Source organism: Simochromis diagramma, unplaced genomic scaffold, assembly GCF_900408965.1.
Source record: "Simochromis diagramma unplaced genomic scaffold, fSimDia1.1 OVJJ01000176.1, whole genome shotgun sequence".
In the NCBI taxonomy this organism is placed as follows: Eukaryota; Metazoa; Chordata; class Actinopteri; order Cichliformes; family Cichlidae; genus Simochromis; species Simochromis diagramma.
Genome location: NW_024386892.1, coordinates 6,700,130 through 6,727,167, shown reverse-complemented (window position 1 = coordinate 6,727,167; position 27,038 = coordinate 6,700,130). Strand labels below are relative to the sequence as shown.

The 27,038-nt window shown below is 38.4% G+C and overlaps 3 protein-coding genes across 4 annotated transcripts; 1 reads left to right on the top strand and 2 right to left on the bottom strand.

The window, feature by feature from the left end:
* Nucleotides 1-667: 667 nt before the first annotated feature.
* On the bottom strand, nucleotides 668-14,986 carry plekha3 (pleckstrin homology domain containing, family A (phosphoinositide binding specific) member 3). The gene is made up of 8 exons (XM_040034094.1): nucleotides 14,638-14,986; nucleotides 11,717-11,833; nucleotides 11,474-11,623; nucleotides 9,707-9,828; nucleotides 9,290-9,394; nucleotides 8,195-8,238; nucleotides 4,526-4,620; nucleotides 668-4,158 (listed from the first exon to the last, which is right to left on the bottom strand). Exons 1-8 carry the CDS (start codon nucleotides 14,675-14,677, stop codon nucleotides 4,049-4,051), a joined length of 783 nt encoding a protein of 260 aa, XP_039890028.1. The 5' UTR covers nucleotides 14,678-14,986; the 3' UTR covers nucleotides 668-4,048.
* LOC120734961 (kelch-like protein 10) lies at nucleotides 13,843-21,052 on the top strand. 2 transcript variants are annotated; one of them, XM_040034090.1, is made up of 5 exons: nucleotides 13,843-13,936; nucleotides 16,549-17,035; nucleotides 18,026-18,619; nucleotides 20,355-20,504; nucleotides 20,739-21,052. In XM_040034090.1, exons 1-5 carry the CDS (start codon nucleotides 13,917-13,919, stop codon nucleotides 21,036-21,038), a joined length of 1,551 nt encoding a protein of 516 aa, XP_039890024.1. In that variant the 5' UTR covers nucleotides 13,843-13,916; the 3' UTR covers nucleotides 21,039-21,052. The 2 variants fall into 2 exon arrangements, with proteins under 2 accessions (XP_039890024.1, XP_039890023.1); XM_040034089.1 differs by lacking the exon at nucleotides 13,843-13,936 and adding an exon at nucleotides 15,281-15,617.
* A 2,420-nt stretch (nucleotides 21,053-23,472) lies between these two features.
* On the bottom strand, nucleotides 23,473-26,264 carry lhb (luteinizing hormone subunit beta). The gene is made up of 3 exons (XM_040034097.1): nucleotides 26,154-26,264; nucleotides 25,684-25,802; nucleotides 23,473-23,816 (listed from the first exon to the last, which is right to left on the bottom strand). The coding sequence occupies exons 1-3, from the start codon at nucleotides 26,257-26,259 to the stop codon at nucleotides 23,583-23,585; spliced, it is 459 nt and encodes a 152-aa protein (XP_039890031.1). The 5' UTR covers nucleotides 26,260-26,264; the 3' UTR covers nucleotides 23,473-23,582.
* Nucleotides 26,265-27,038: the final 774 nt, after the last annotated feature.

Below are 27,038 nucleotides of genomic sequence, written 5' to 3'. Positions count from 1 at the left end.
AACACAGTCAGCCTCCCCGTACTTGCAAAGATGACTCATTAAGATATGGGCGGGATTTCAATATCTGGATGCAAAAGAACAGCAAGAAAAACATCTTTATATTTATTTTAAAATTCATATATCTAGAGTTTGTAATATTCCTCTTACATAGCTCAGCAAATATATTCTGATGAGTTCTCTCCCCTGCATTCATCAGCTCATTGTTTATGCATGGTCTACGGCTTCTCTGGGCACAGGGGCATGGATGCTCCCACCTCCTGCTCTTTGAGAAATTCCCAAACCAGCCGAGAGCCACAATCTCTCCTGAGTGTGCTGGATCTGCCCCTGGAAGTCCGAACTACGTCAGCCGGCTCTTTTAATTCAGAGAAGCGGTGTCAACTGTATTCTGTCGGTCACTAACTAAAGCTCACGACCACAGGTAAAGGTAAATCTAAAACTTTTTTAAAAATTCACTGTATTAATAAGGGTCCTGAAAGTGATTCAATTATAAAAAATTTAAAAAAAAAAATCCAGTTTTTGATCGATTTAATCTATCATCTGTGTTATTGGACAGAAAACGGATCATATATGAGGCCCAAATATGTCCCGAACCAGCCGGTGGACCACGTCAGTAGTCAGAGAAGCAAAAGCTCATTATGCGTTGTCGTCGTGCTATCAAGTCTGAAAATTTGGCAAAATGTAGACTTTATTTTATATGGCCCCACATAACGATTAAATACAGATCTACCAGCTCTCTGCAGATGAGAGTAACATCACAGGTCAGTGACAGGACATGAAGCTAACATCCAAAGTTTAAACTGTGTGCAGCTCTGATTATACACAGGAAATGCACCTCTGGGTCTTCATCACAGAGAGTGAACAGACATTCGAGTAGAATAATACACAGAAGAAAAGTTTCAAGAAGTTTTCATATATTTAAGGCTGCAGCTTTCAAAGTTTCACAGCCATCACTGTTTCCAACACGCAGTACCATTGTCACTATAATCCACTTATTTAGTTCTCAAATATTTTTTTAAAAAAAGACTCTGGAGTGCAAAAGTCACCACATGAAAGAAAAATGGATGTTAAGGGAAAGTACTGTAAAGTTACCAGGAAAACTGTCTGTTTCAAAACACCCACAAAATTCACAAAGCTTAGGATACAACAGACGTGGTCCATCTAAATTGGCACGAGTGACGTTAAGGTAAACACAAACGCACTACGGCATCAAATGTTTGGGGGTTTTTTTCAGTTCAGTATTCTGCCGGGAAAGTTGGTGAGCATCACTGTGTTTGCTTTGTTTTCACATGACTACTTTTTCTGTGTTTGAACAACAACGCAAGCGTGGCGTGGCGTGACACGACGCTGTGCAGACTTCAAAGGTGATGTGTGAAGATTTGGGACAGCCTTCCTCGTCTCTCACACACGCACACAAATCTAAATGTCTTCTTCCACTCAATGTGTCACTTTGACCTTTAGAGTGTCTGATCCACAGAAAATTATATATCTTGTGTTTTTTAAAATTTTCTGGTGGTGAACACTGTTTATCCTGCTGTGGATACTTTCTGCGGGCAGTTTTTCAAATCGCACAAACACATTTTTTTTCCTCCTTGCAGCTCCTCAGAAAGAAATTTACAAAGACAACACTTTGCAAACAATACATCATCGTCTGAAACGTTAAGCTTTACATATTTTAAAGTTTGAGAAGGTTTTGGGAATCAACATGTGAAAATCAAACACTGTAAACTTTTGATCACCAGTGTGGCTGCAGTTTTTAGGTGACTGCTGCCGTCTCCTTGCACTCGCTCCTCTGCGACGCCGCTTGATCGCCTCTCGTGTGTCTGAACAGTTATACTTCTCATGATTTTATACTTTCAGGAAGTGAACACAGTCGCAGGGAGGCAAATCTGGGGAGTTAGACAGGTGGTGAGCGAAGCCTGAATGTCTGTGGCCGAAAATCCCCACAGTTCAGATCGTTGCATCTGAATCTGCTCCCTCAGACACCTCAGGATGTTACAGCAGAACTCTGTATCCACAGCCTTGTGCTGGGGAACGAATCCATGATGCACAACCAGATAAATGTTGAAAAAAAATGCAGAGCATTCTTCTAAGTTTCCTCAACCTGATGTGCTGCCTTTGGACTTGGAAACTCTGGTCTTTGACTGGAAACTGCTTGGTCATAGCTAAAGATTCAGCTCTCGTCACCAACGATGATCATCCACGAACTCTGGATCAGTTTAAAGTAAAAGTTGATGTTCGTTCTTTGCACTAATGTGAGGTCCACAGTGAGAGTGGTCAGAATGGAGGAAAGAAAAAGACATGCTGAAAATGACCTTAAAGAGGAGATCAGATCACAGTAAGGTTCAGATAAGGTTTTTGATTTTTACGCTTCAGTTTCCGGAACCTTCTCCAGTTTTCCGTGAAGCTGAAAATGACAAAAACAAAAGAGAAACGATGTTGTAGGACTGTAAAACAGACTATATGTCAGTTTATACACAACACTTTGGTTCTCTCATTTGAAAAGGCTGGATAACAAGTGTGACTGACTGGGATGTGGCATCTGTGGTGACTCTCATTCACAAAAGGCAAAGTTTTTATCCGCCACCATTCGGTTGTTTTGAAGAGAATTTAGATGAACAAGTGATGAATGTGACCAAGAAACAGAGGACAAATAACTGAAAAGTCGTAAGTCTACGAGTGCACCTGGATGATTCTCCTTTCTGACTTTAGTAAATTACAAAACGACCTTCACAGTTCCACAAAGACTAGGCAGCACAAAGAGTCGCCCCCTGCTGGCAATCAAAAGGAATGCAGCTTGAAGGCACTTCAGCCTCAATTAAATCCCAAAACTGAATCCATCTTCTAAAACATCTCCTAATCTGACACAGTGACCACACACACAAATATAATATGATCTGAGCTAGCATTAATGCTTCAGTCATGTCAGTGACCGATTGCTAAAAAGCTCAGTTTTCATATTCACCCTAAAATGAGTGGTGTCAGGGTCACATCTTCAAGGAAATAATTAAGAAATTCAAAGATTTGCTCACATTCCCAGCTAGATTATCTGAAATTTAGTATTTCTGTTCACTTGTCTTAGAAGTTTAGGTGAAACTCGGCTCAAAACGAGGACAAGCTGCAAAGAGCATAACACGGTCCAGGCTGAACATGACCGCCTGGAAAAAGAAAGGTGGCAGCTTTAATGCAGGTGATTATGTTTTGGCAAACATCTGAAGACACAAGCAGAGTCGTTAAAGCAGGGACGGAGAGTGATGGAGAACTTTTTTTTTTTTGCCTTTGCTTTCGGCAATGAGCTCAGCTGGAGGCCTGGAAGAAGAACACAGAAGACGGGAGGAAAGAAGTAATTTGGGGCTCTTTAGGAAAAGCCAGAAAAATAGATGCTTTTGCGTCACAGTTGCTGGATTTCAACATCCTGTCTAAGTGCCACTGAACAAAACTTTTGGCTCTGCGGCCAGTTTTTGGATGCACAAACAAACCTCAGAACACAACAAACCTTCAGTACATTCTGATTAAAGCAGCCCTGGCATCTAATTGTTCCAGAAACCAGGAATTCACAGTTCATCGTGTCCACACTGCGTCACGGAGCTGCCTGATACAATCATCTGGTTCCAGCTGAGGAAATTCGCTGGATCGACTGGGGATACTTACAGTTTTCCTTGAATCCAGGATGTGGACTTCAAGTACAACTACATGACTACAAAAGTATCCATGGTTAAATCTGAAAGGTTAACAGTGTGGAGTCCTCTCACCTCATCAGGTTAAAGCTTCATATAATTCATACTCTCAATTTCTCGAACTTCAGCTCGGGACTGAATTGCCGTCAGTCTAGTGTATACTGTGCAACTGAAAGACTTCAAGAAATGAAAGCTAATGAATCCAAAGTGCTTTTGTTTGGCAATTAGCTGAGAAACAGCTTGTGAAGGACGTTCCTACAACGAAAATGTTCATCCTTGGTGTAATGGTGTCAGTATCTCAGCAAATAATGATCTGGTGGCATTTGTGACATCTTCTAGAGTTTATCAGGGTTTGGATGGGCATCTTGGGGTCTTCAGATGGAAAGGTCAGTGTCTGTGTCAGTGGGCGTGGTCTTTGGGCTCACACTGCCTGCCCTCTCCTCGGGAATGGAGGACGAGTCACCGTTGAGAGCAGGCAGCAAACCTGGAAAACAAAACAAATATATTAACAGGTGGGTCGCTTTCATTCAGGATTCTCAAAATCGAGTTACACAGCGGAAAGTGCAGAAAGCTACAAAGAACGTAGTTAAACCACTCACTGAAACAGCCATTGGTAAACTCAACCAAGGGTCATACAGGCTTTAACTCTCAGTACTGAATACAAAAGATGTTTTCAGCTCTTACTGTAAGAGTGGTAAGAATTCATATTGAATGTAACTATACCTACTTATACTAATTACCTTATATAATATCACTTAAAAACTTAATGTGTTTAAGTCGCTCTACTATTTTCTCTTTATTTAGTTCTGAAGTGTCACTTATGCAGACTATAAAAAGATGTTATGTCTTACGTTCAGTATCATAAACCGAGCTGTCAGAGTTGGTACGGTTTCTCCGCTGAGTTGACCTTTGACCTCCACTCACGTACTCCTTCAGTACACCTGACCTGAGGAGGAGGAGTAATGAAAAAGATTGAGAGAAACTGAAAACTTTCTCACCGCAGTGAGCGTTATTTAACAAGTGTGTCTTACAGCTGTAACTTAATGGGGAGGTTTTGTGAACAATAAAAAAAAAAGTCATCCACAAATATTTACCCCTATTAGCCAGAAGGAGAACAAAACTACCAAGAAGTAAAAGGAAGAGATGTTTGCACATCTCTGCTCAGACTGCTGCCCACAGGACCCTGACCCAGATAAGCAACAATGCAAGCTTTAGCTGCCCTCAAACAACAACAACGGAGAATCTCAGCTGATAGGATTTAGCAACACAGTGTCAAACAAATTCTTCTCCAAACTTGAAATATTTTCAACTATTGTGTGTTTGTCTGACTTCCCAATACTGTGGTCCCCGCCAACCTTGACACAAACATGGTTCAGGCGGTTAGCCACCGCATACAGCATTTGCTTCAGTATTGTTTAATTTCAGTCATGGCATCTAGTGTCTGCTTTATTTCCAAATATAAGAAATGGACATTTATACAGAAACTTCTTTTTTTCCCCAGATCATTATGTTTTGAAATTACAGAACTACACTGCTGATGCAGCACAGCCTGTCACGCATCTGCACTGCAGTCAAATGAGCCTTTGTGTGGCAAATGTTTATGTCTAGATTGGAAATAAGGCAGACACTAGGTGCCATGGTCATTAGAATTATGGAAAGGCAGCTTATTAGGTGCTTTTCCATAATACTAAGACTGCCTTATTTCAGCAATTACCAATCACATTTGATATAACAAGCAAAAGTGACATCGGACTCGACAGTCCTGTCCAGTTAGAGATCAAACTGCAATCAGAATCGTGCTAAATTATATAAATAAACAGTTCTAATGCTAAAGAAGTCCTGAACATGTGAGAAGAAATCTTACATATTTATACGAAGCTTCCAACTGATTCCAGCTTAATTATCAGTTGTTGAAACAATAACAAAATCTGTAAAAATAAATGAACGATCTAGACTGTCAACTGCTCCTTTACAGAAAGCAAGTTTAATAAACTGATAACTGAGTTAGTTATCAGCTGATCAGAGTTAGTTCAGTTATTATTAATTATTATTGTGGTTTTTCTTCTTCTTATTATTATTATTATTATTATCAGTAAATAATATCATTACTATATTCAGGGTTTGTTGAAGAAAAGCAGCCAGTGAGTGAGTTATGTGACCTGGGATTTCTGCAACTACAACAGAAAACCCAGAGTTGCCTCCAGTTTTCCATTAAACCTGCTTCTGGAGCAAAGCCCCGCTTCCATCTGAGACGATGCAGGAGCATTTGCTCATCACGCAATCAGACTCCAAAACACAAGAACATAAACAAGCTGTCGTTACTCATTAAATAAATGCAATATATAATCTTCATAATACTGTACAATTTCCACTCAGACCACTGGGCTCCTTCATAGCCACTCACTGTCGTAAACATTATTACTGCACTCATATTAATCTGTCAGTCTTGTGACTCAGCACTATCACACTGGACTTTGCAGGTTGTGCTGTAAATATTTAGTTTCATCCTGATGTCTCATGTGTTCATTTGCACATCAAACCTCACAGAAAACCTTTTTTTTTCCACAATCATGAGTTTAAATTTTATCGCTTGCTTTGCTTTTTGTCCTCTTTACAGAGAATGACATCCTCTGAAAGTTAAATGAACCAGCAACAAAAATGAAAAGACCTTTAAATCCTCGCAGTCATTTTCATTCAGCAGATTTGAGAAAACCTAAAGAACTAGTTTGGTTTCTGAGAAACTGGTGAAGAGCCGTTACATTTGATTTGTAAAGGTCAACAACAACAAAAATTAAAATATTCAGTTTATTTTTTGCATGGTGTGTGAACAGCTTCCCCCCAAAAGATCCAAGACATAAGTACAGACGGAGTAGAAACTGTTGTAAGGCGGAGTGACGTATGAACACTTAACCTTGAAGTAACCAAGTGAGGTGTTACAACTTTTCACAGGTGTGACAGGGGTAATGGGTAGTTAGGTGGGTCATTTATATTTTGTTTTAACACTGTGGACAAATTTTTGGTGTAATTTTCTATGTGCAAAGTGATGTTTCGCAGTGAAGTGCTGCTCACGAGAACAGACTAGCAGACACCTGAGACCCAAACTCATGATGAAAACAGCTAAACTGACATTTTGTGAGGTTGACGCTTTTGTGCCCAAAACATATTACTGATAAACAATAACTGAATATTGTCATGGGAGAAGTAAATAGTATAGGCATCATTAACACATAAAGCTGTAAGGAAAAAGTAAAAAGGTTTCCTGTACAAAATCTAATGGAGTCATAAATGAACCCACTCAGTCATTTCAGTGGCTAAAATAGCCGTCGCTTGAGGGTTTAACCGGTTTTACTTGCTTTAATAATACCTGCTGTCTGTGCTAGGCATTAATGTCAGCAGATTTTAAATCACTAAAGTGAACAAATAAAGTTGAGTCCGATAAATATCCTAACATCTATTCCATTCTTATGTGATGCAGCAGTCGTCAGCAATTGAAAAAGCACTTACTTTATAATTTTAACATCTCCCAGTAACAGATGTATGTAACACCATTACTTTAAAAAGTGTCCTGCCATGCATCTCAGTCCAACCATTGGAACGAGACTTTTTACAGAATCCATCAAGAAAACATGATCTTTTTTTTAAAAAAAGGCAATCATGCTACACACAAAACAAGTCACTTTGTTGAATTAGCTCTCAGGTAGATGGTGACTCTGCTGTCAGAAGGTGACGTGTGTGCAAAGCACTGCACACGGACTATAAAATGCCAATATGTGACAATAATAATCAGTGTGTGACGTGTCCATCCTCCAGTACTCTTCAGTACCTGCTGTAGTAAAGTCTACACTGAGTTGTGCCAGTTCAGATTGACATATTTAAAATACTACATTTCTGCCTCCTGGAGGCCAAAATCAGCATTCCAGTAATTCCTTTCTTATTTGGAGAACAGAACATCAGATTGAAAGCTTGTACAAATTCAAAAACTTTCACGTAAAAGGCTGCTCCCTGTCCAGGATGATTTTTCAGTGTCTGTACTGAATAATGTCACTTTAAGTAGTAATACTGAAACAATGTTGTGCATGTTTGTTTCTACTTTATTGTTCTTTAACTTCCTCCTAAAAATTCTAGCTTTGAAAACTCTGATTGAGTCTTTGCCTCGGACTAAACGATCCACCCTAAAACCAGCTTATTACTTTTAAATCTGTGAAAACGCATTGAATTGAATTGCTTTTAAAGGCAAGTTGTAACACAATGCTGTAACTGCAAGGCATCGTGTGCATGACATTATGATTGGAGGCTGAGCCTGCATAAAAGTTTGAAGCTAGAATCGCCCCTGGTGCATCCAAGGTTTTTTTTCCCCCACGTAAAGATCTTTGAGCAACATGTTTGTAATAAATATGCTTTATAAACAAACTTGAGTATAGTCTACAAGAAACTTTAAATGTGACTTTGAATTAATTTAAGTCACCTCTTTTTTGTTACAACTTTAAATTCATGATGGTTTGTGTACGTGTTTCACTCACCTGTCAAAGCTGTATGTTCCAGGGTGACTGATTGACCGCTTCATCTGTACAGAAAGTGACACATTTGGTCATTTAGATTTTTTTTAAGTTCAATTAAAACCTGATAACAATTTCAAGACCTTCACTTTTGTTTTTGTTCTAAATATCTCTGATCCCTTGATGAGCTGTAAAATGAGAAAGCATTTAGACTTTAAGCCACTTCGTTAACTTTTTATTTCCATCTGGCACGTCTAAATAAAGACCTGCGTCTTGAGGATTATTGGAATTATTCTGTTGCAGATTAAGATTTTTTTTTATTATGCCTGTAGGTATTGGTATTATAATGTTCAAAGTACAGTGAAAAGAATACAAAATAAGTAAAAGGAAATGAAAAGTGTCTGAGACTGAAAATGGAAATTGACTGAACAGTTTGATCATTTTTGTGCATTGTGTGAGGGTAACCTGAGTGACTGGTGCACCTTTCAAAATACAAAACAGAGTCATCACCTTATAAAAAAAGTATTGGTCTGTTTATGAATTAAACAAGTAAAAGATCAAAGTAACATTTTTATTGAATTCTGTTTGATTTCTTCCTTACTGTAAAAATATAGTAAACTAATCAGTGAAGATAACATTTTGCTCGAGGTCAAGTGTTTTCTTAACCTCTCCTGTCACGTCTGCTTCAATGTTTTACCCTGAGTGTATGAGTACAAAATAAAATCTACAATAAAACAATTATGCCACACTGTTATTTGCCAAGTCTACAACTACACAATATTTCTATCCAATTACAGAACGGCCTAATGACTCTGGTTTTGTGCACCAGAGCACTCTGTACTGCTGAACATCACGGGCACATTGTGAAACTCGAACAAACCATAGGAATATAAATGAAAAAAATCGGTCGTGTCAACAAAGATACAAAATTGTATTTTATTTTACTGAGGATGTTTCTTCTTGAATATTATTACTCATGTTGTATTAAACATCTTTTATCTACTGTAACTGAATAATTAAACAACTTTTGAGTTCGAGAAAATAGATATTATTGACCTTTTTTTTATTAATCTAAACCTAAATTACAGGCTTTTGATTAGCTAGAGAAGGTGAAATTACCCTTTCAGGAGGTCGGAGGTCAGGAGTCAAACTGTGATTGGCCAGGGTCATACACTCCTCCAGAGTCCTGATGAAAGTGGCACATGTGGCACTGAGGAGCGAGGCCTGAAGACACACAGACGAATAACCAATCAGCTTTTTTTTTTTTTTTACTCACATACCTTCAAGCTTCAAACTGAGAAATAATTTTGATCTAATTTTAGACATCTTTCTGCCTGATGGGTCTTTTGTGTGCACTAAAGGTTCCTTTTTTTTAAAATGGTAAAATGCCTCCTTTTTAAATAATTTCTTTCACATATACACAATAAAGCAAAATAATATCATTTAAGTACTGAAAAAAGAAACTCTTATAATTTGAGTCTAACTTTGAAATATTGTAAAGATAAGTTTGAGGTAAAAAGAACCCCCGTTTCTTACCTCAGAAGTCGGCGCGGTCTCTGAGTCAGCGCTGTACTGTGATTGGATTGTTTGGACCTGCTGGACGAGGAGGTCACAGTACAGGCGGAGTTCAGACATTTTTGTCTTCAGACAGTCTGGACCTGACAGACAGAAGTGTTGGGTTCAGTAAACTCTAATAAATGTGTACCTGAATCAACTAAATGATGCCACTGTTCACTTCTGTTTTATGTTAAAATATTTAAACAACTAGATTTCCATGATAATGTACATGGAAGGGTTGCAGAGTTGGACGACCCTTCTCCATGTCTTATTCGATTTTGAGATGACCAATAGTCAATATCACTATCCACACTCCGTAATGCATATTGTGTGGCCCCCATTAAATAAAATCAAAAAACACAACAGTAGTCTCTCACAGGATGAGAGTCTCTCACTGAGCAGCTTATTTTGCAATTCCAGAATGAAATAAAGTAATATCAACAGGAGAATCATGTTCACATACAATAATGAATGGTTAAGTCTGTAATTAATGACCACAGGTGGACAGCTAAATGGCTAAAATGATAAGTCATAGCCGAGGATGCACCAAGGAACCTGGGAATCATTCCTTACAGTGTTTAAGGTAGACCTGAGCACTGTACGGCCCTGGCCTCATGTGGCCTTTACCACACAGCTGTCAAATAGCTCAACCTGGGCAAAGCGTTAAAAAGCATCTGGGGCCTGAGGGCAGAAATTTATGAGATTTTATGAGAAGAAATGTGAGGACATTCCAGAGCTCTCAGATGCAAAAAGACAGCTCTTTGATTTGCTGTTGATGCAACTGCTGTTGATGCAACTGTCCTTCATTTTTCCACCTCATACTTTGATCCTGACTGAGTAAAATAGTAAAGCATTTTGTATAAAGTTAAAGGTCTTTAAAAATTTTTCAAAAACAATACAATTTGTTTGGTTTGTTTTGGGAATGTTGATTAAACAGTTATGAAAGGCTGGAGTTTTTATTATGTCTATATCATGTTTTTATTGCCTAATTGTAAAAGCCACTGCTACTGCTACCAGCAGCAGTTTATAAAGAGATAAAATTAATATTGAGCACAACTAAATTTAACTCATTGGTGTAGCCCTTCACAACAAAACCAGTTTCTTGGGGAAAATAATTGTCCATCCTGGTTTAAGGCAACATCAGGGCTTGACCTAAATATTGCTTTCCTAACTTTAAAAAATAAAATAAAACTAAATATAAAACAAGACAATACATGCAATACAAACATTACTAATCTAGTTTGTAAGATAAAAAAATAACACCAGGACCAGGTTATATAAAACAATCTCATTAAGATGCTGCATACTGCTGTCATCTACAGTTTCTGTTTCTCCTTTTTCTAAACCTCCTCATTTAGCAAACAAATCATATACAGAGCTGCCAATAGATAGCAGAAGTGAAATATTTAATCAAGCTGTTTATAAGGTGCAGTTACTGTAAGTGTAACAAAAAGTGTAATAAAACTCTCACTTTATATATTGTCTCTCTGACCAAACACAATGACCGAGCGCGAGAGATAAGCCAAAGAATTCCTCTTAAGTCTCTCTATGCCACATCAGCTGTCCCATGGCTGACATGTGGTGAAGTACGCACAGAATAACATTGAACTAGCAGACTGGGCTGCTTGTTCTTTTACTTTGTAATTTATTCTAAATTGTTGCTGGCTGAAATGGTTTCCAGTTTTTGTTAGGTAATTTTTCCACAGATCAATCCTGAGAAAAAAAGAGCAGACATTGCAGACTTACCTTTGTGTTTGTTACTGTCCAGTGTCCCAGCTTTGGATGACCCCAAAGCCACGAGCCACCTCTGCCTCTCTGCAGCGTTCACAGCTCGTACGTAGAAATGCTGTTCACCAGGGATGATCAACTCTAGACGGGTTGTATCTGTCGGATGAACTGAGACATAAAATATGAGAAGCGTTAGTGTGATGGATATGTTTGCTTTTGTGGCACCATGAGAGAGAATGGGTGAGATATAGAGGAGCTAACCTTTAATGTCACATACGGACATCTTGATGGATCCTTTGCTTCCTTTGCCAACGTCGTCCTCGCTGTCGTAATAAGAGATGACTCCGTTCTCTAAGACGAACCAGCGAGGCTGCCATCCTGAAGATAAAAAAACTTACATGTTTAATACAAAAAAAATCAATGACAACACTGACTTTATAATTCCATGATTTTTTAGGTTTTATATATTCTCAAAATTGCACCCGAGTTTTGTTTATTTTAAAATGATATTTAGTTTCAATTTTACAGTTTAACATTTGTTTTTTTTTATTTTAATTAAAAAACATGATGTAGCAAAAAAAAGTTGGTTATGGAACAAAAACATGCAAAACAAAAACATAACAAAAAACAAAACAAAAACCTAAACAAATTTTTTTTAAAGATTCTGGCACTAGATTGTGACACAGAGTAAAATTAATTTAGTTGCAGTTTTAAACAGGTAAAATGTGTCTTTCGCAAACCTGGAAATTTCATGTAGAGCCTGGACAGTCAGAATTTTCAAGGCCAATATTGATATCTGGTGATCTAAAAATCTGCTATATATGCTGATATTTTTCCCCTTTTTAGACATTTTCCCACTAGTGGGCAAACTATGCACCATCAACATCAATATTTCTCCCGTCACTTCCTTCCTTACTTTTTAAACTTTCATTTTTTGGCTGTTATCAGTGCTGATAAGGATATAATGGCCAATAATCATCTGTTGTAAACATGAAGTTATGATGGCTCAAAAAATGAAAAAAGAAAAAAAAAAAGAACATAAAAAGACTGACCTTGATATTTGCATCTGCTATCAGCCACATTCCTATTTTAAACATTGTAATTTAGTAAGTGGTACATCCCTATTTATTATTGCCCAGTAGGTTTTCTTGATTTGACTGGTCAACAACAAGAGAAGATAGTGATCAAACTCATGAAAGCCACTTTCTGAATTTTCCAACTCTACAAGGCAGAGGACGTTGCTGAATATACTCTATCTTATCGCCTTAACCCGATTGTTTAACATCCACAGATATTCAGTTTACCATTAAATATGACAAAGACATGGGCCCATACTTAGAGGTTGAATCAGTGCATTTTGAAGCCAAAAATCTTGACCATTTCCTGCTTCAAGTGTCTGAACTCTAACTCTGACTATAACTGTTTTTGGCAAGGGATCATACAATGAAGTGAAAAGGGAAATTTAAGTCTCTTTAGAAATGTCCCTTCAGAGGAGATTGTTCTGATGACATTCAGTTTCCAGCTGACAAAAAGCAGATGACAGTGGGAGTGTTTGAGGTCACAAGCAGTGTATAGTTTGTCCTCTGCCACTATTATTAATAGACATGTTATGCTGGCATCATTAAGGTCAAACACCACTTCAGGTCCTGTTACCATGCAGCTGGTTTACATCAGAAGATACGTCCCTCAGTGGTTGTGTGTGGCTGTCAGTTCTCCTCTGAGCAACATTTAAGTTAATGCTATAAATACATTCACTCAAGTCCTGTATTTAAGTAGCTCATTTGCTACTTTAAACTCTACTCTATTACATTTTAGAGTTTACAGTGATAAACATTTACTACATTTATAGTTCCTTTGCTCTAAACTGGGAGCTCCATTTCTGACATCCTTGGTGTGATATATCCACTAATATTTCCTTCTTAGGTTTAGACACACAAATGTATTTAATTTTATTTACTCTGTGAAGACCCACTCGACCCCACCTTCTTTTCAGTCTATGTGTGTGTTTATTTCCATTGAGCAACACCGGCAACATCTCGGCCTTCTGTGCAGGTCCGCTATTAAAGCTCTTAGAGCTTAGTTGATGTTTAGTTCTCTTCCCTGAGAAACATCCTTTGGATTTTGGTTTCTTGCACTAAACAAGATTCCATACACAAGCACTTTAGTCATCGATTCACTCACACCACTGACCATAACAGCTATACACAGCAATTAGCTCACCTACCTACTTTGTCATTTGATTTGACAAATATAATGCTTTTTATTGGTATTTGTATGCATCTACCTTTCTGTCAAGCCTGCACAGCCCAGTTTGAGCAACCATGACAACAGGGAAAACTACTGGCTCCAGCAAATATGAAATCTACCAAAGCTGAGTTTCATATAATCTAACTTGAGGCCTTTGGATCTGAGGAACGGCTGAGATGCCTTAAAAGCACGTTGGTGCACCGCAAAGAACTAAATGCACTTTCCAAGAAGAAGGTGAATAATTTTAAGACAGCAGCATTCACCAAAATGACCTTGTTTTGTTTGATTTGCAAACATACACCACCACTACCACCAACAACAACTTTAGTTTAATGAAGATATTCAAAACATACTTGTAATTTGTGTAATGTGGCTATTGTAAATTGCTGAATTATTATGACTTTTGCCAGTAAACCTGGCATGCAGTGGAGACTGAATAACTCTGCTTCCAACTGTCTCTAAAGATCATAACAAACTGACTTTTAAATTCTTCAATGCTTTAATTTAATTAAGCGCTAAAGACCCATGTGTAGGTAAAACGGTGAACATAATAAATGCCAAAACTTGTATTTACTGTTTCTCCACGTCTAATTACTTGGAATACTTTGATAGCTCAGCATTTACAATCTAGTGATGTCTTACATTTCACCATGTCGAAAAGGTATTTCATGACTTTTAATGCTTTAACTAAGTTTTTGCAGCAGTACCTTGGCATTGGCATGACGCTGATTAGCAACATAATTCTGACAAAATAAATCCAACATTACATTAATTTACAACCAAAAACAGCAGCCGCACAGTAACATGTACAGTTTTAATTTAATATTAGCTTGTTAGCTAACCTGCTAATTTAGAAACTTGTAACATATATAAAATTGGCTGACATTATTCAGTACTAACACGGCTAGTTCAAATCAGTTTTTAGAAAGACTCACCTGTCATGTAGTTCGTCCATTTGTAAAGTATCCCCTCCATGTCTTCGCTTCACATCGGCTAACGTTGCTAGCCTTTTCCGTAGCCAGGCTAGCTGCAGCCGAACACTAGCTATATGTAGCTAACGGTCGCAGTAACCCTTGGTTTTCTGTGTAGCACCGCTGGTTATGTAAAACATGAGTGAAGCGTTTGTGGTTTGTGACGGCTGAATGACAGCGTCAGCGGGTAAAAATAAAGCTGAGGTGTTGATTTGTTCTGAGCTGCTCGGAAACTCGACGGCTAACTTCTGGCCACTCAGCTGATGGAGAAGAATGTCAACAAACCACCAGCTTCTCTACGGAGTCCCGGAGCAGCCATTCCACATGAACGCAAAAATACAAAAAGGAAATTTGCTTTGAATTTACGCAAATATTTTTTTTTTTTTTCAATTTTACGGTCGTTTCAGTTAAAATATATAATTTTTTCTTCTACATTTATTTAATATCTGTTTTTGTCGCTGATATTTTTTATAAATATTTTATTTGGCAAAATATATTTATGTACGTTCCTAAAAAATACAAGGCTTGCAAAATGTCATACATACAATTGAATTTACTAAGGTAGAAATTGTGATTTTGTAATACAATTTGGTTTATTTGTAATCCGTTCCCCGATTAATTAACGGAAGAACAGAATGAAGCACTATGATTTTCAAATATAAACAGACTAGTGACACTTTCCAGGCAGCATAAGTTAACGTAATCGGTAATTTAGACAAAGTACCTTACAAAGTGTAGGCAGATCTCTAAAGGAAAACACTAAACAGGAGATTTTTGAGAAGTTTAAACATCTTGAGTAACATCTGAATAATGAACAGCACCTGTAGTACTGTCTTTAGTGAGCTTTTTCTGGAGGGACAGTTGTGTGACTCTGTGATCCGAGCTGGAGATGTTGAGTTTAAAATTCACAGGATCATCCTCTGCAACTGCAGTGCATACTTCAGGTGAGCAGGCCTGTGTTGTTTGGCTGTGGTTTGGTTCTGCATTTATCCTACTTCAAAGCTTTCATGTAACACAGTGCAGCAGGTATTGGGAGGTTTCAATGTTACACTGTACTTTTTGATCACTAGAAATGTTCTGGAGCAATTTTTAGGGGGAAAAAAATCAGTCCTGTATTTTTATTTAGTTATTTATTTTGGGAGGTTTGTTGGGATACACATATAGTATAGGTTTGTGTTTGACTCCACAATGAGCCTGTAAGAGGTAGTTTGAAAGATTACAGACACTATAAACTGGCTTTCTCATGATATTTCATCAGCACGACAACAGCAGCAGCAGTTCTAATAAAGTTGTGCACAAACTGGCTTGCACCAAAAGGACCACATCAGTGGTGATATTAGCTGTGCCTTCACCAGTTTAGCTGAAATTGTATGTCTAAATAGGCAGGTAATCAATTTAGGGCCAGACTGAGAGGTGGCCAATGATATACCATTTCTGTTGCAGTGGGACATGTCCGCTCTTTCCAATTCTGTCTAGTCAGTAAATTTGATAATGTGAAATTCAGTTATTATATTTGCAGCTATTTAATGCCTGCTGTCCCCTGTCGCCCTAACCCTGTTACTGTATAGGAATATTTGCTACAATGCCTAGACAACTCTATATCTTTCTGTCTGTCTAAACATAGCAGCAATGCTGAATGTTTTTCTGGACATGTCTGAATAGATGACCTTAAATAGGAGACTGCCCATTTGAAATCAAGTCATTTTAGATTTTTGTTACTTTAATTTCATATCTCTTTGATCACAGCTTGCTCAAGTAAGCATGCAGCTGAAAAATTATACAAATGCTATTTAACTATGAGCTGCACGACATTAGGTACTTTTTAAGTTCCATGACAGAGAGACAATGTGAAAATGTTGATCTGAATCTGCACAGGGATCTCTTCTGCTACAAACCACTACCATCAAACAAGATCTACAACTTCCCCACTGTGTCTCCAAAAGTAATGAGCCTCATTTTGGAATATGCCTATACCCAATCTATTGTGGTGACGGAGGACAATGTACTGGAGCTGTTGGTGGAAGCAGACCACTTTATCGTGACTGGCGTCATTCAAGCCTGCTGCGACTTCCTGGAGAGGAAGCTTTGTGTAAATAACTGCGTCAGTATCTGCAATCTGGCACACTTACACAACTGTCCTGACCTCAGGGGAAAGGCCTATCTCTATATCCTCCATCACTTTGAAGAGGTTGCTGCACTCTCCTTGGAGTTCCTGCAACTCTCTGTGCAGCAACTATCAGATCTTATCGAGAAGGATGAGCTCAATGTGAAGCAGGAGAGCACTGTGTTTGAGGCCATTCTCAGATGGATCAACTATTCCCCTGTGGAACGTGGGTGTGACATGCCCGCACTGCTCAAGCAGGTAACTGAAAATGGGATATCAATTTAATTCCTCCTCTAAGTGCATTTATTTTGTTTATTACTCAGTGAGGGGCTGTTGAATGAATGGTAAAGTTTGAAAGTATAGAAAGTAACTTCCGCTGTAGCACTTTGAATTAGGAATAAAAAATAAAGCATAAGCTTGATGCCTGATGCAAAAAAAGAAGTTTGATTGTACACTATTGTGTTTACAGAGTTGGGTGTCCAGGCCGCCCACCTGCTCACCCATCAGCCTTTTACGGCTGACGTGTAAAAAGCTAAAATTGCAATGGCAAAATTACTCAAACTTAAGGCCTGGTAATAGAGTTAATGTAGGGGAATCATTCTTATTCATTCTTAATCACATTGGGGGGTGGGGGGTGGGGGGGCTGTTTCTAATTCACTTGGGAGTGTGCATCAGAAGGTGCTCATCATTTAGTCCTTAATAAATTGTAAAAGTATTATTTACACTTGCGTCCAGATAAAACTGGCCGTTGTTTTGTAGTTTCAGAAGTGCATTATTGATAATCTGTCTGAACTGCACTTTAGCTTTTCTGACAGAAAAGTTGACTATGCTCATAGTGTTCTGCCAGAACTTACTGACTGGTCCTTAGGCATTTACAACAGGACACACCCTCATTGTGGGACCTGTTTCTACAGCAGGAGGTTACTCAGTGCTTAGATAATGGCATTGACACTTGACTGTGGCACCACTGCTTGTTTGGAGCTAATGCCATGACCTGCCATTGCTGTTTGGCAGGTGATGCTGTGGCTCTTTACAGGTAATGTTAGGGTCTTTAAGGGCAATGCCACAGCTGATTGAAGGCGATGCCAGGAGCTACCATAGCTATCTGGGTGATTCCATGACATTTTGATTATAGGGATAGTGCTACTTCACTAATGGGTGGTGGCATGGTGGCTACGTCCAACTCTTATATACAGTCTAATGTTGTATTTCTTGCCTTTTTCCCTTATGATTCTTGTTTTCATCCAGGTCCGCCTACTATTAATGCCCACTGAGTACTTGGTTGACACTGTGAGCAGAAATGATCTGGTGAGTAGTAGTCTGGCATGCATGAATATGGTAACCACTGCCATAAAGATGCTAAATGAGTCCAATATGGAGAGACCTCTGACCCAAACACGCCTGCCGTCTGAAGTCTTATTGGCCGTTGGTGGATGGGTGAGTCATTTCCCAAGTGACAAGATTGAGTTGTACAATGTCCGAGCTGACCACTGGGTGCCGCTGAACTGGAGACACAATGCTTCTCTGGGATTCTACGGTTGTGCTTACCTCAATGGATGTGTTTATTGCATCGGAGGTTTTGATTTCATAAGCTATTCAAGTCATGTGAGAAGGTTCAGCCTCACCAGCCAAACCTGGACAGAGGTGGGCTCGATGCATGAAGAGCGGGGCTTTCTCAGTGTGGCCACACTGAATGGCTGCATATATGCTATGGGAGGGTGCCAAAAACAAAAGAAACTGAAAAATGCAGAACGATATGAGCCTGACACCAACCAGTGGACTATGATTGCATCGATGCACAAGCCCAGGACAGAAGCTGGTGCTGCAACACTACACGGTAAGGTAAGTGGAATTGAGGTAGTGGAAGATCTCTGCCATGTTGGTTTTGTGGAGAAAGTGATGGACAAAGTTAACTGGTAATGCTAACAACCTTGGTTAACAAGCTGCGTCAATAAAATGTACAGTCAAATAATACCATTAGAAATGCACCAAAAGATGCCTATGCCTTAATCTGTCAGTACGCTTCCCAAAGCAGTCACAAACCCAAATTTTAGCCAGGACGCTATCCATATGGATTAGTTTTTTGTTTTTTGTTCTTTTGTGTCTGGCTGTAAAAATGATTTTTAAGGCTATGTAGTTGGATTTACAACATATGGGGATTTATTATCTTTTGGAGCCAGCCAACCAACGCATTTATGCACTGGAACATTACTTTTCTGTGAGCTTCTGTGCAAAAAAACATTTTTTAATAGTCTTTTAATAGCTGCCCAATGGGAGTAATTTTTAAAAAATGATTATTTTTTTTTAGAATAATGTCATGAGTATTGAGAAAGACATTCTTTCCTTGGTTGGTACTTTTTTTCTTGCAAACTTATAACAATCCTGCAAAGGATTGTTTTGGTTTTTTTTGGTTCGGTTAGGATCTTTTTGTTAATTTAATCTCAGTAAATATATGTTTTTTAAAAAGAATATTATGGCTTGGCAATTTCTTTATTCCTGTTTTATTTGTTTTGCTTAACATGGCACTGATTTGCAAATGTACTTTTCAGCTTGAGGGCTTAATCATCACTGGACCTTTCTGTGGAAAATATGAATAGTTTATGAATTGTATCAGTTTTATAATATTTTTTAAAACTAAATATTTCTATTACCATTAATCCAACAGTTCAGGGAGAAGGTTAAGGTTACTTCACCCTCAGATCGTGAAAAATAGTAATTTTATAATTTCTGCATCCATATTTTCCAAGTCTGCAAAATACAGAAAATAAATGCAGCAAACCTCTGCTAAAACTAAATGTTTTAGGATAACACCATCATTTTTAGATTTGTACTACTATTATGCAAAGTAGCTACACAGAAATCTGATGAAAACATTTTTAGTTTTTCACAAGCGCATGGCACAACATAGAAGAGCCACCACCACAGGACAAGACTCAGCAGTCCATCTGCATCTAAAGGACACAGTCACTCTTTTGAGGATGCCAATGTTCACATTTTGGACAGAGAGGACAGATGGTTTGAAAGAGGAGTGAAAGAAGCCATTTATGACCACTGTGAGCGACCATCTTTGAACAGAGGCGGTAGTTTACGACACCAACTGTCTGCCATCTATAATCCAGTTTTGAGTTCCCTTCCCAGACGCCTTAATGCCCACTCACATCCTGGGCCATCTGACCTCAGGAAATCACATGATAGGGTGGGGCTAGGTTTCACAATGAGCTCACCTGAAACCCTGGCTGATTGTGACCCACACCCTCTTTCACACCTTGGCTCATGTAATTAGGTAGAGGATCATCAGGGGGTCCTTTGTCCTCTTTGGGGGGAAACTCCCACAGGGCTTAAATCTGGGACTCTCCACCATTTGACTCTTAGAACTGAAGAAGCTTCTCGGATGAGAGGTGAAACGTCTTCAAGCAACTTAAAGAAATCCAGATGCTTTTCTTTCCAAGCTCCTTAGAATACGATGACATGGATGACTGAGAACCTTCACAGACATTTTTAGTGTTTTCAAGTATTTTCTGGAAGCTGAAACATTTAATTCTATTAATTTTGACTTAAACATGATTTTAATTTCTAGGTTTACATTTGTGGTGGTCTTACTGGAGATGAACCTCTGTCATGTGCTGAGTCCTACAACCCTGACACCAACCAGTGGACACTGATCACACCCATGGAAACCGGGAGGACTGGGGGAGCCATGGTCGCCTACAATGACGAAATCTATGTAGTAAGAAGAGCTTAAAACATACTCTTACTACGGACAGAAATTCAAACATGAAATGTTTACTGTACCTGTATTTGGGAGTCTGTATTATTTTCCAAGTACCATGTACTGGATTATTGGAATGTGATTTCTATAATTACCCTAGAATCAGATATTTTGGAATCTGGAGACCTATTTACTTTTTTACAACAGAACATTTTTACGTTACAGACTGTAACAAGTCCTTTGTCTGCACAGGTTGGTGGCTTTAACGGTATCACTCAGTTGCGTAGTGTCATCGCATATGACCCAAGAACAAGACACTGGCGCAACGTTGCTCCCATGTTACACCCTCGCAAAAACTTCGGCATTGCAGTGCTGGAGGACCAGCTGTATGTGGTTGGAGGTTTCCACAATGGCGGCTTATTCTGCAATGTGGAGTGCTATGATGAAAAGACCAACAGGTGGTACATTGTCAGCGACAAAGGGATGACCCAAGGTGCTGTCAGTTGTTGCGTTCTGAAGCGACACCCTGATCTGACTGCTTATCTTTCATAATTATTTCACATAAAGAAATAAAGAAATACATTTTTCATCAATAAAAAACTGGCTGTTTCTCTGCTTAAGATCCTGAGGTCTGACATCCCAGTGAAAAAGTCTCTTTTAGCTGAACAGAGAACTTGAACTTTCTTTTCAACATGATGGGCATTGCAGCTTCCACATTTTATGGCCACAAGGGAGGTTAACAGCTATGATATTAAGATCCCATTGGTAAAAGTCAAATCGTTTCTTCACTAATAGGTGATCCATTCAAGCCGCCATCTTCATCTCTACCACCAGCGTCTAGACTCCAGGGGGTCCTGCCCTAATCCCTATCACTGCTCCGATTCCATTCTGCCAGGATGGACCATCAGAGTCTAACTGGCAAATACCTCAAATTGAATTCTGCACATTAATAAATCATGTTCAGTTCCTTTGATTGATCTCTCCTTATTGAAATAATGCTGATGTGTTTTCTGAAACCCAGTCTGTAGAATATATTCTGGCATTTAAATTTATAGCGTTTGAAATTATTTTGAAACACAGGAATTTACAATAGGAACCTGTAAATGAAATGCCCTTTATTTTGTGTGAAGTCGTTATGGCAGCATGAGAAGGCTCAACATCTCACTAAGGCCTCGATCACATGCCCAGACATCAGTCAGCGATCCTCTGGCAGCCCCAGCTCATGAAGAAAAATGTGTATTCCCAAATCAGTTGGTGAGTGGTTCCTGGAGGTTGCTACGTGATATACTGTAGGGCACAAAAGGGTATACTATGCTTCATTTAAAGCCTCCTTGTGATTGCTGTAATTGCAGGCAGATTGTTGCCCATAGGGGAAAAAGTGGAAGCATGGAAAAAAGTAACTTCTTTGCAAATACTTGCCAATTACCAAAAAACCTGATAAAAATATGAAAAATGTAATGTAACCTGGAAATCACTGCAGTACCAGTGAACGGTCTTCATTTCCAGTTTACATAAACTTTTTCAACTTTCACTGCCACTTTGTGACTTGTTGGAGAGTGTTTGCAGAAAAGTTGGATACTTTTATCTAACTTACAAGAGACAATCAGTGGCAATCTGCTGGCAAGCCAAGCAATAACAAGGTTTTTTGTCCAAAATCCTCTTAGCGACCATTTTTAGTGACCACACCCAACCAGTCATTTTTCTCTTTTTTTAGCTTTTGCTCAAAACTAGACGTTTACAACCTTTTTTTTGGCAAAAAAGTTTTGTTATTCTTTTTTCTTATTTTTTCTGTCTTTAAAATACCACCTTTTCCATGACATGTTAGGCTGTTATACTATGAATTCAGCATGAGTGCCACTGTTGTGAAATCCATTCGAACCAAAATGAGCATTTGGACCAATTTCTTGATACGATGAGCTTTATCAGCTTTATCTAGCATTCTGTGGCCTTTCGACATCTTTACCAGCAGAGAGAGGACAAAGAACTAAGTTAAAAAAAGACTCTGGGGTTTCAATTGACAGTACATTCACCTCTGACTTAATTAATGTTGCTGCACAGAGTTATCCGGATAAATTTAAGTAATGCTACCCCCATTTGCACAGTCCCCTAACTAAAGTGCTTCTCCAAAGTAAAACCACACATCTGCATTGGATCTGACTAACCAAATCTATAGGTCCTTCTCAGACCTAGAGAAAAGCTTCAGCATGGAACTAAGAGAGCACAGCGTTGTCCTTACTGCCACAGTTAGGACAACGCTGGGATGGGCATTATAACGTCTCTTGGTGAGTCACCTGAGCCACTTCTATTCACTGTAATCACAAAACAACCCGCAGGAAGAAAAATACACGTTGAACATTTTTGTCAAGTTGATACCCTTATCTTCAGATATGAAAGTGATTACTCAAAGCAATATAAGCAGGCAACGGAGCTCTTACAGGCAAAGACCATACAAGTAGATGTACATGGTGCACCACCCATCCACTTAATCATCCATCCATTAAGAACCAAATCCTGATTAATTGACACAGACAAACCTTTTGGAATGGACTTCTGGATCTTGTGTTTAAATGTGCACATCACATCATTTACTGTGAGCCAGCTCAACCGTCTTCAATGTAGTTTTCTCGCCTACTTTAATGTCCAATTAAAGTAGATAAAATTCAATTAGAGTCACAAATTAGAGTTACTGACTGTAATCGGATCCACAGTTTATGAAGTGAATGCATCATGTCACATCAGTAAGACTTGAAACTAGCAATGGGACATAAATTCTTCATAAACTGTTGAATTAGGTTATATATCACTTTACAGAAAGAACTTTTTTTCCATGTAAATTTTACACAGATGTCATTTTGAATCTCTGCTGGCCTTAAGATATGAGGAAAGTTAAAGTTACTCCAGCTGTGGAGTCAATTTTCAGACGTCAGGCGTCAGTTACCTTTTATCTTTTTTTAAGACACTGTTTGAGAGAAATATTCATCATGTGTTTATTTCGATAGCAGAAACATATTTTTTTTGTAATTACTGGTTGATTCTAAACAACAGGGCAGCTTCCGTATACTCTGTATAATGTGTTTAAATATGATTGAGCTTCTTTTAGTAGTAGAAAGGGATGTCATTCATGCAGAAGTCAGGTTGCAGGCTCTCAAAGGTGCAGTCAGATGTGTCCATGGCACAGCGACCGCAGTGGCAATTCAAAGCCACAGGGTAGGTGACGATCGGGTCTACACCAGGTGGGCAGTCGGGAAGCTCAAATGTTTTATAGTACAGGTCCCGGTATGTGCACACATGCTGGTACACATTGCTGAATGGTATCTTGATGACAGGGTCCTAAAGGGAGGGGAAATTAAAACAGTGTCCTTACAAAAATGTTGTTATAACACTACAGAAGCAACTGTTTTTAAACAAGAAATTCACCTAAAATGTTAAATGAAGTTTCAAAGTCCTGGTTTTAGGCATAAAGTCTTACTGTTAAACTGTTGTGCATCACAGTGAGGGAAAGTTGGTGTTTTCAATGAACCATGTGCCAACACAGTGCAGGGGAGCTACCTAAACGCTACTCCCACAGAGGTTGATTATCTTGTTAATAGTGTTACATCTTCAGTGCGTTCAAGTCTGCATACTGTGCTCCTCAAATTTAGAACTAATGGACTCCCTGGTATAACTCACAAATGTACACCATAAAGTCGTAAAATGTACTTTTGGTTCTGAGGGATTTTTAAAAGTAGAAAGGGAGGCAGAGCCTTCAGCTTTCGGGGCCCTCTTCTGTGCAACCAGAGTCAGACACACTCTCTACTTTTAAGGCTTAAACCTTTTGGGGTTTTTTTTTTCATAAAGCATATAGTTGGGCTGGATCAGGTGACTGAATCCTCCCTTAGTTACACTACAATAGGTCTAGCCTGCTGGAGGCTTCCCATAATGTGGTTTTATTGGATTTATTTTCTTATGCTCCACTCTGCTTTTAATCATTATTTATTATTAATCTTTGGCTCTTTTCCACAGTGTGTCTTTTTTCCTGTCTTCCTCCCCTCACCCCAAACCAGTCACAGCAGATCGCTGTCCCTCCCTGAGCCTGGAACTCCTGGAGTTTTATTCCTGTTAAAAGGGAGTTCTTCCTCCCCACTGTCACTAAGTGCTTGCTCTAAGGGGGGGGTCATCAAATTGCTGGAATTTTGTCTGTATTATTATTGGGTTTTTGCCTTATGATATAAAGCACCTTGGGGTGACTGTTGTTGTGATTTGTTGCTATATAAATTAAATAGAATTGAAATTGAATATATTCCTTTACTTTTGCTGAGAAACCAGAAAGTTTTTAGTATCTGTGACACAGATACAGGTGAAATACACTGACTTTCTTCCCAGTTTAGTCACTTACATGTTTATAATAAAGGTCTGGAGTCACATGACAAATATACTAGACACACAGCTTGACTTTACTGCAAACAGCAGCTGGCAGCATGTTTGTGACTTCATGAGTACTTAAACTTAACTTTCCTGATTTCACCACAATAAAATCCACAGACACATCAATTGAAATTGAAAATAGCTTGAAGCGGCAGCTAACACATTCTTAATAGCACGTATTTTTTTAAACCACAGATTATGCAGTTATACAGGTATTAGTTTTTGCTGACTGATAAGCTTTAGAGGCACCATGACTGACTTGCTCAGAATATTTTCCCAATTTGTATACGCATGAAGTGGAAGTTTTGCATAATGTGTGTCAGTGCATAGCATGTTGACTGTAACACCAGTCAGTATAGGTGGTGTCTGTAACCAGCAGCTGAAAATGTAGAAAAAAGAAAAGAGTCTGATATTAATATGTGGTAACACTTGTAAGTACCCTGTACTTTCTGGGGTGCACGTTATGTTATGGAGTGACTACGGTGCAAGTACCCTACACTTGCAATTTGTAGGCAAGTGCGGGGTACTTACAGTGTACATGTTTCATTGTTTCTTGCAAAAACCTGACTTGTTGCCTTCAAGATGCACATAAGTACAGAACACTTGTGCCTTATTTGCAGGTCGGGGTATAAAGTGTTACCTCATATGTTTTTGTAAAGAATCAAATAAGCACTGATTGTATTATTTTTTGGTTTTTGGGCCTCCAAATGATTTGTTTTTATCTCCTGATTTTTGCAGCTTTGAAATTCTTTTGGTTTATATTTCTCTCCTTTACTCTCATGAATCACATTACCTTGGTGATGCAGTGTCCACTGCAGATGGTTGTCTCCACTGGATGACAGCTGGGACAGCCCTCCTTCTCCAGAGACACTGTCTGGTTGATGAGCTGACAGGGCGGCAGCTGGAAGGCCGCTGATGGTGGAATAAGTTTTTATTTGGTTCCAAAAATAAAAGCCTAAAACTTGTTACAGATTTTGGTGTTTGTGATGTTTGTGGTAATACAGGATGTCATGTAGCTTTTAAATTTGTTTTTATGTACAAAACTGGAACAACACAACTGGAACACAACCATTAATTCTATATTTTTGTTTGTTTGTTTTCTATTTTTATACATTTCCTTTATAAAAGCCTTGCACACATATAAATATATATTATCAGCATTTTTAATATAAGAATGAGAGAATCCTCCGCCTTTTTCACAATATTTCCAATAACATCTTAGATCAATATAAGCTTCCTACAATAATCATACAGTTCTCTTACCTGCAGGAGATAAGATGAAAGTTGAAGCTCCAACAAACAAACTCAACATCAGTGCAAGGAGCATTCTGCTAATCTGTGCCATCATTCTGTAGGCGTCAAGTTGCATTAGTTAGTCACTTAGGTAATTATTCCTTAAGACTTTTCAGCTAGCAAACATAATGATGGGGGGCATTGTACAAAATAATTTTTAGACTATATTGGGTGTAATTCTAGTTTCAGTGAGAAAATTAAAAGGTATTGTCCCCTTATTGTGTTCATGTTTCAGATTAAATAAAGAATAAGCCTTTAATTGGGTGTTACACCACTATCCCTGGTGTAAATCGGTGTCACTAACATATCTATGCATAAGTAAAACTTAAAATATATGCACATAAATCATTAATAACTCATCTAATATCTATTAATTAGGTCAGCATATACTGCAAAAACACCAGCTTTTCTATTAACAATTTCAATTTCTTGAGCTCCGTGTTTATAATACTGGAGCAGGAATACAGAATAAAGTTTTAAAGCTAATAATATAGATATGTAAATATCTATATAGCCCTCCACATTTAAACAGCATTCATATAAATCATCTGTCTGCTAGTAAGAGCAGCATGTCTTACCTCTCCGGTGGCTGCAGGCAGTGTCTGGAGGTAGGCTGCCCAGCTTTATAAAGGACACAGGAGTCAAGTATCTAGTACCAAACAAACTCGTATAGGATATCAGTGTTAATCCCGACTACCTGTTTTTATTAGAAGGATAAAACATTTAAACCTTTTTTTTTTTACTCACAAGCTGGGAGAAATATAATTTTAAGAGGAAAAATTATTTTTAAAACCTTTTTTGACACAGAAGCACCAAAAATGTAAATGGTTTTCACCCAGTTCTAAACATGCAGTC

Excerpts from the sequence above, each read along its gene's own strand:
- plekha3 (XM_040034094.1), bottom strand. The coding sequence starts at position 14,677 with ATGGAGGGGATACTTTACAAATGGACGAACTACATGACAG. Across the intron at positions 11,624-11,716 it reads GTCCGTATGTGACATTAAAG|TTCATCCGACAGATACAACC; the intron begins GTTAGCTCCTCT and ends TTTATGTCTCAG. Across the intron at positions 9,395-9,706 it reads AGACCGCGCCGACTTCTGAG|GCCTCGCTCCTCAGTGCCAC; the intron begins GTAAGAAACGGG and ends GTGTGTCTTCAG.
- LOC120734961 (XM_040034089.1), top strand. The coding sequence starts at position 15,484 with ATGAACAGCACCTGTAGTACTGTCTTTAGTGAGCTTTTTCTGGAGGGA. Across the intron at positions 18,620-20,354 it reads CTGCAACACTACACGGTAAG|GTTTACATTTGTGGTGGTCT; the intron begins GTAAGTGGAATT and ends TTTAATTTCTAG. Across the intron at positions 20,505-20,738 it reads ACAATGACGAAATCTATGTA|GTTGGTGGCTTTAACGGTAT; the intron begins GTAAGAAGAGCT and ends TTGTCTGCACAG.
- lhb (XM_040034097.1), bottom strand. The coding sequence starts at position 26,259 with ATGCAACTTGACGCCTACAGAATGATGGCACAGATTAGCAGAATGCTC. Across the intron at positions 25,803-26,153 it reads TTTCATCTTATCTCCTGCAG|CGGCCTTCCAGCTGCCGCCC; the intron begins GTAAGAGAACTG and ends TTCCACCATCAG. Across the intron at positions 23,817-25,683 it reads GTGGACACTGCATCACCAAG|GACCCTGTCATCAAGATACC; the intron begins GTAATGTGATTC and ends CCCTCCCTTTAG.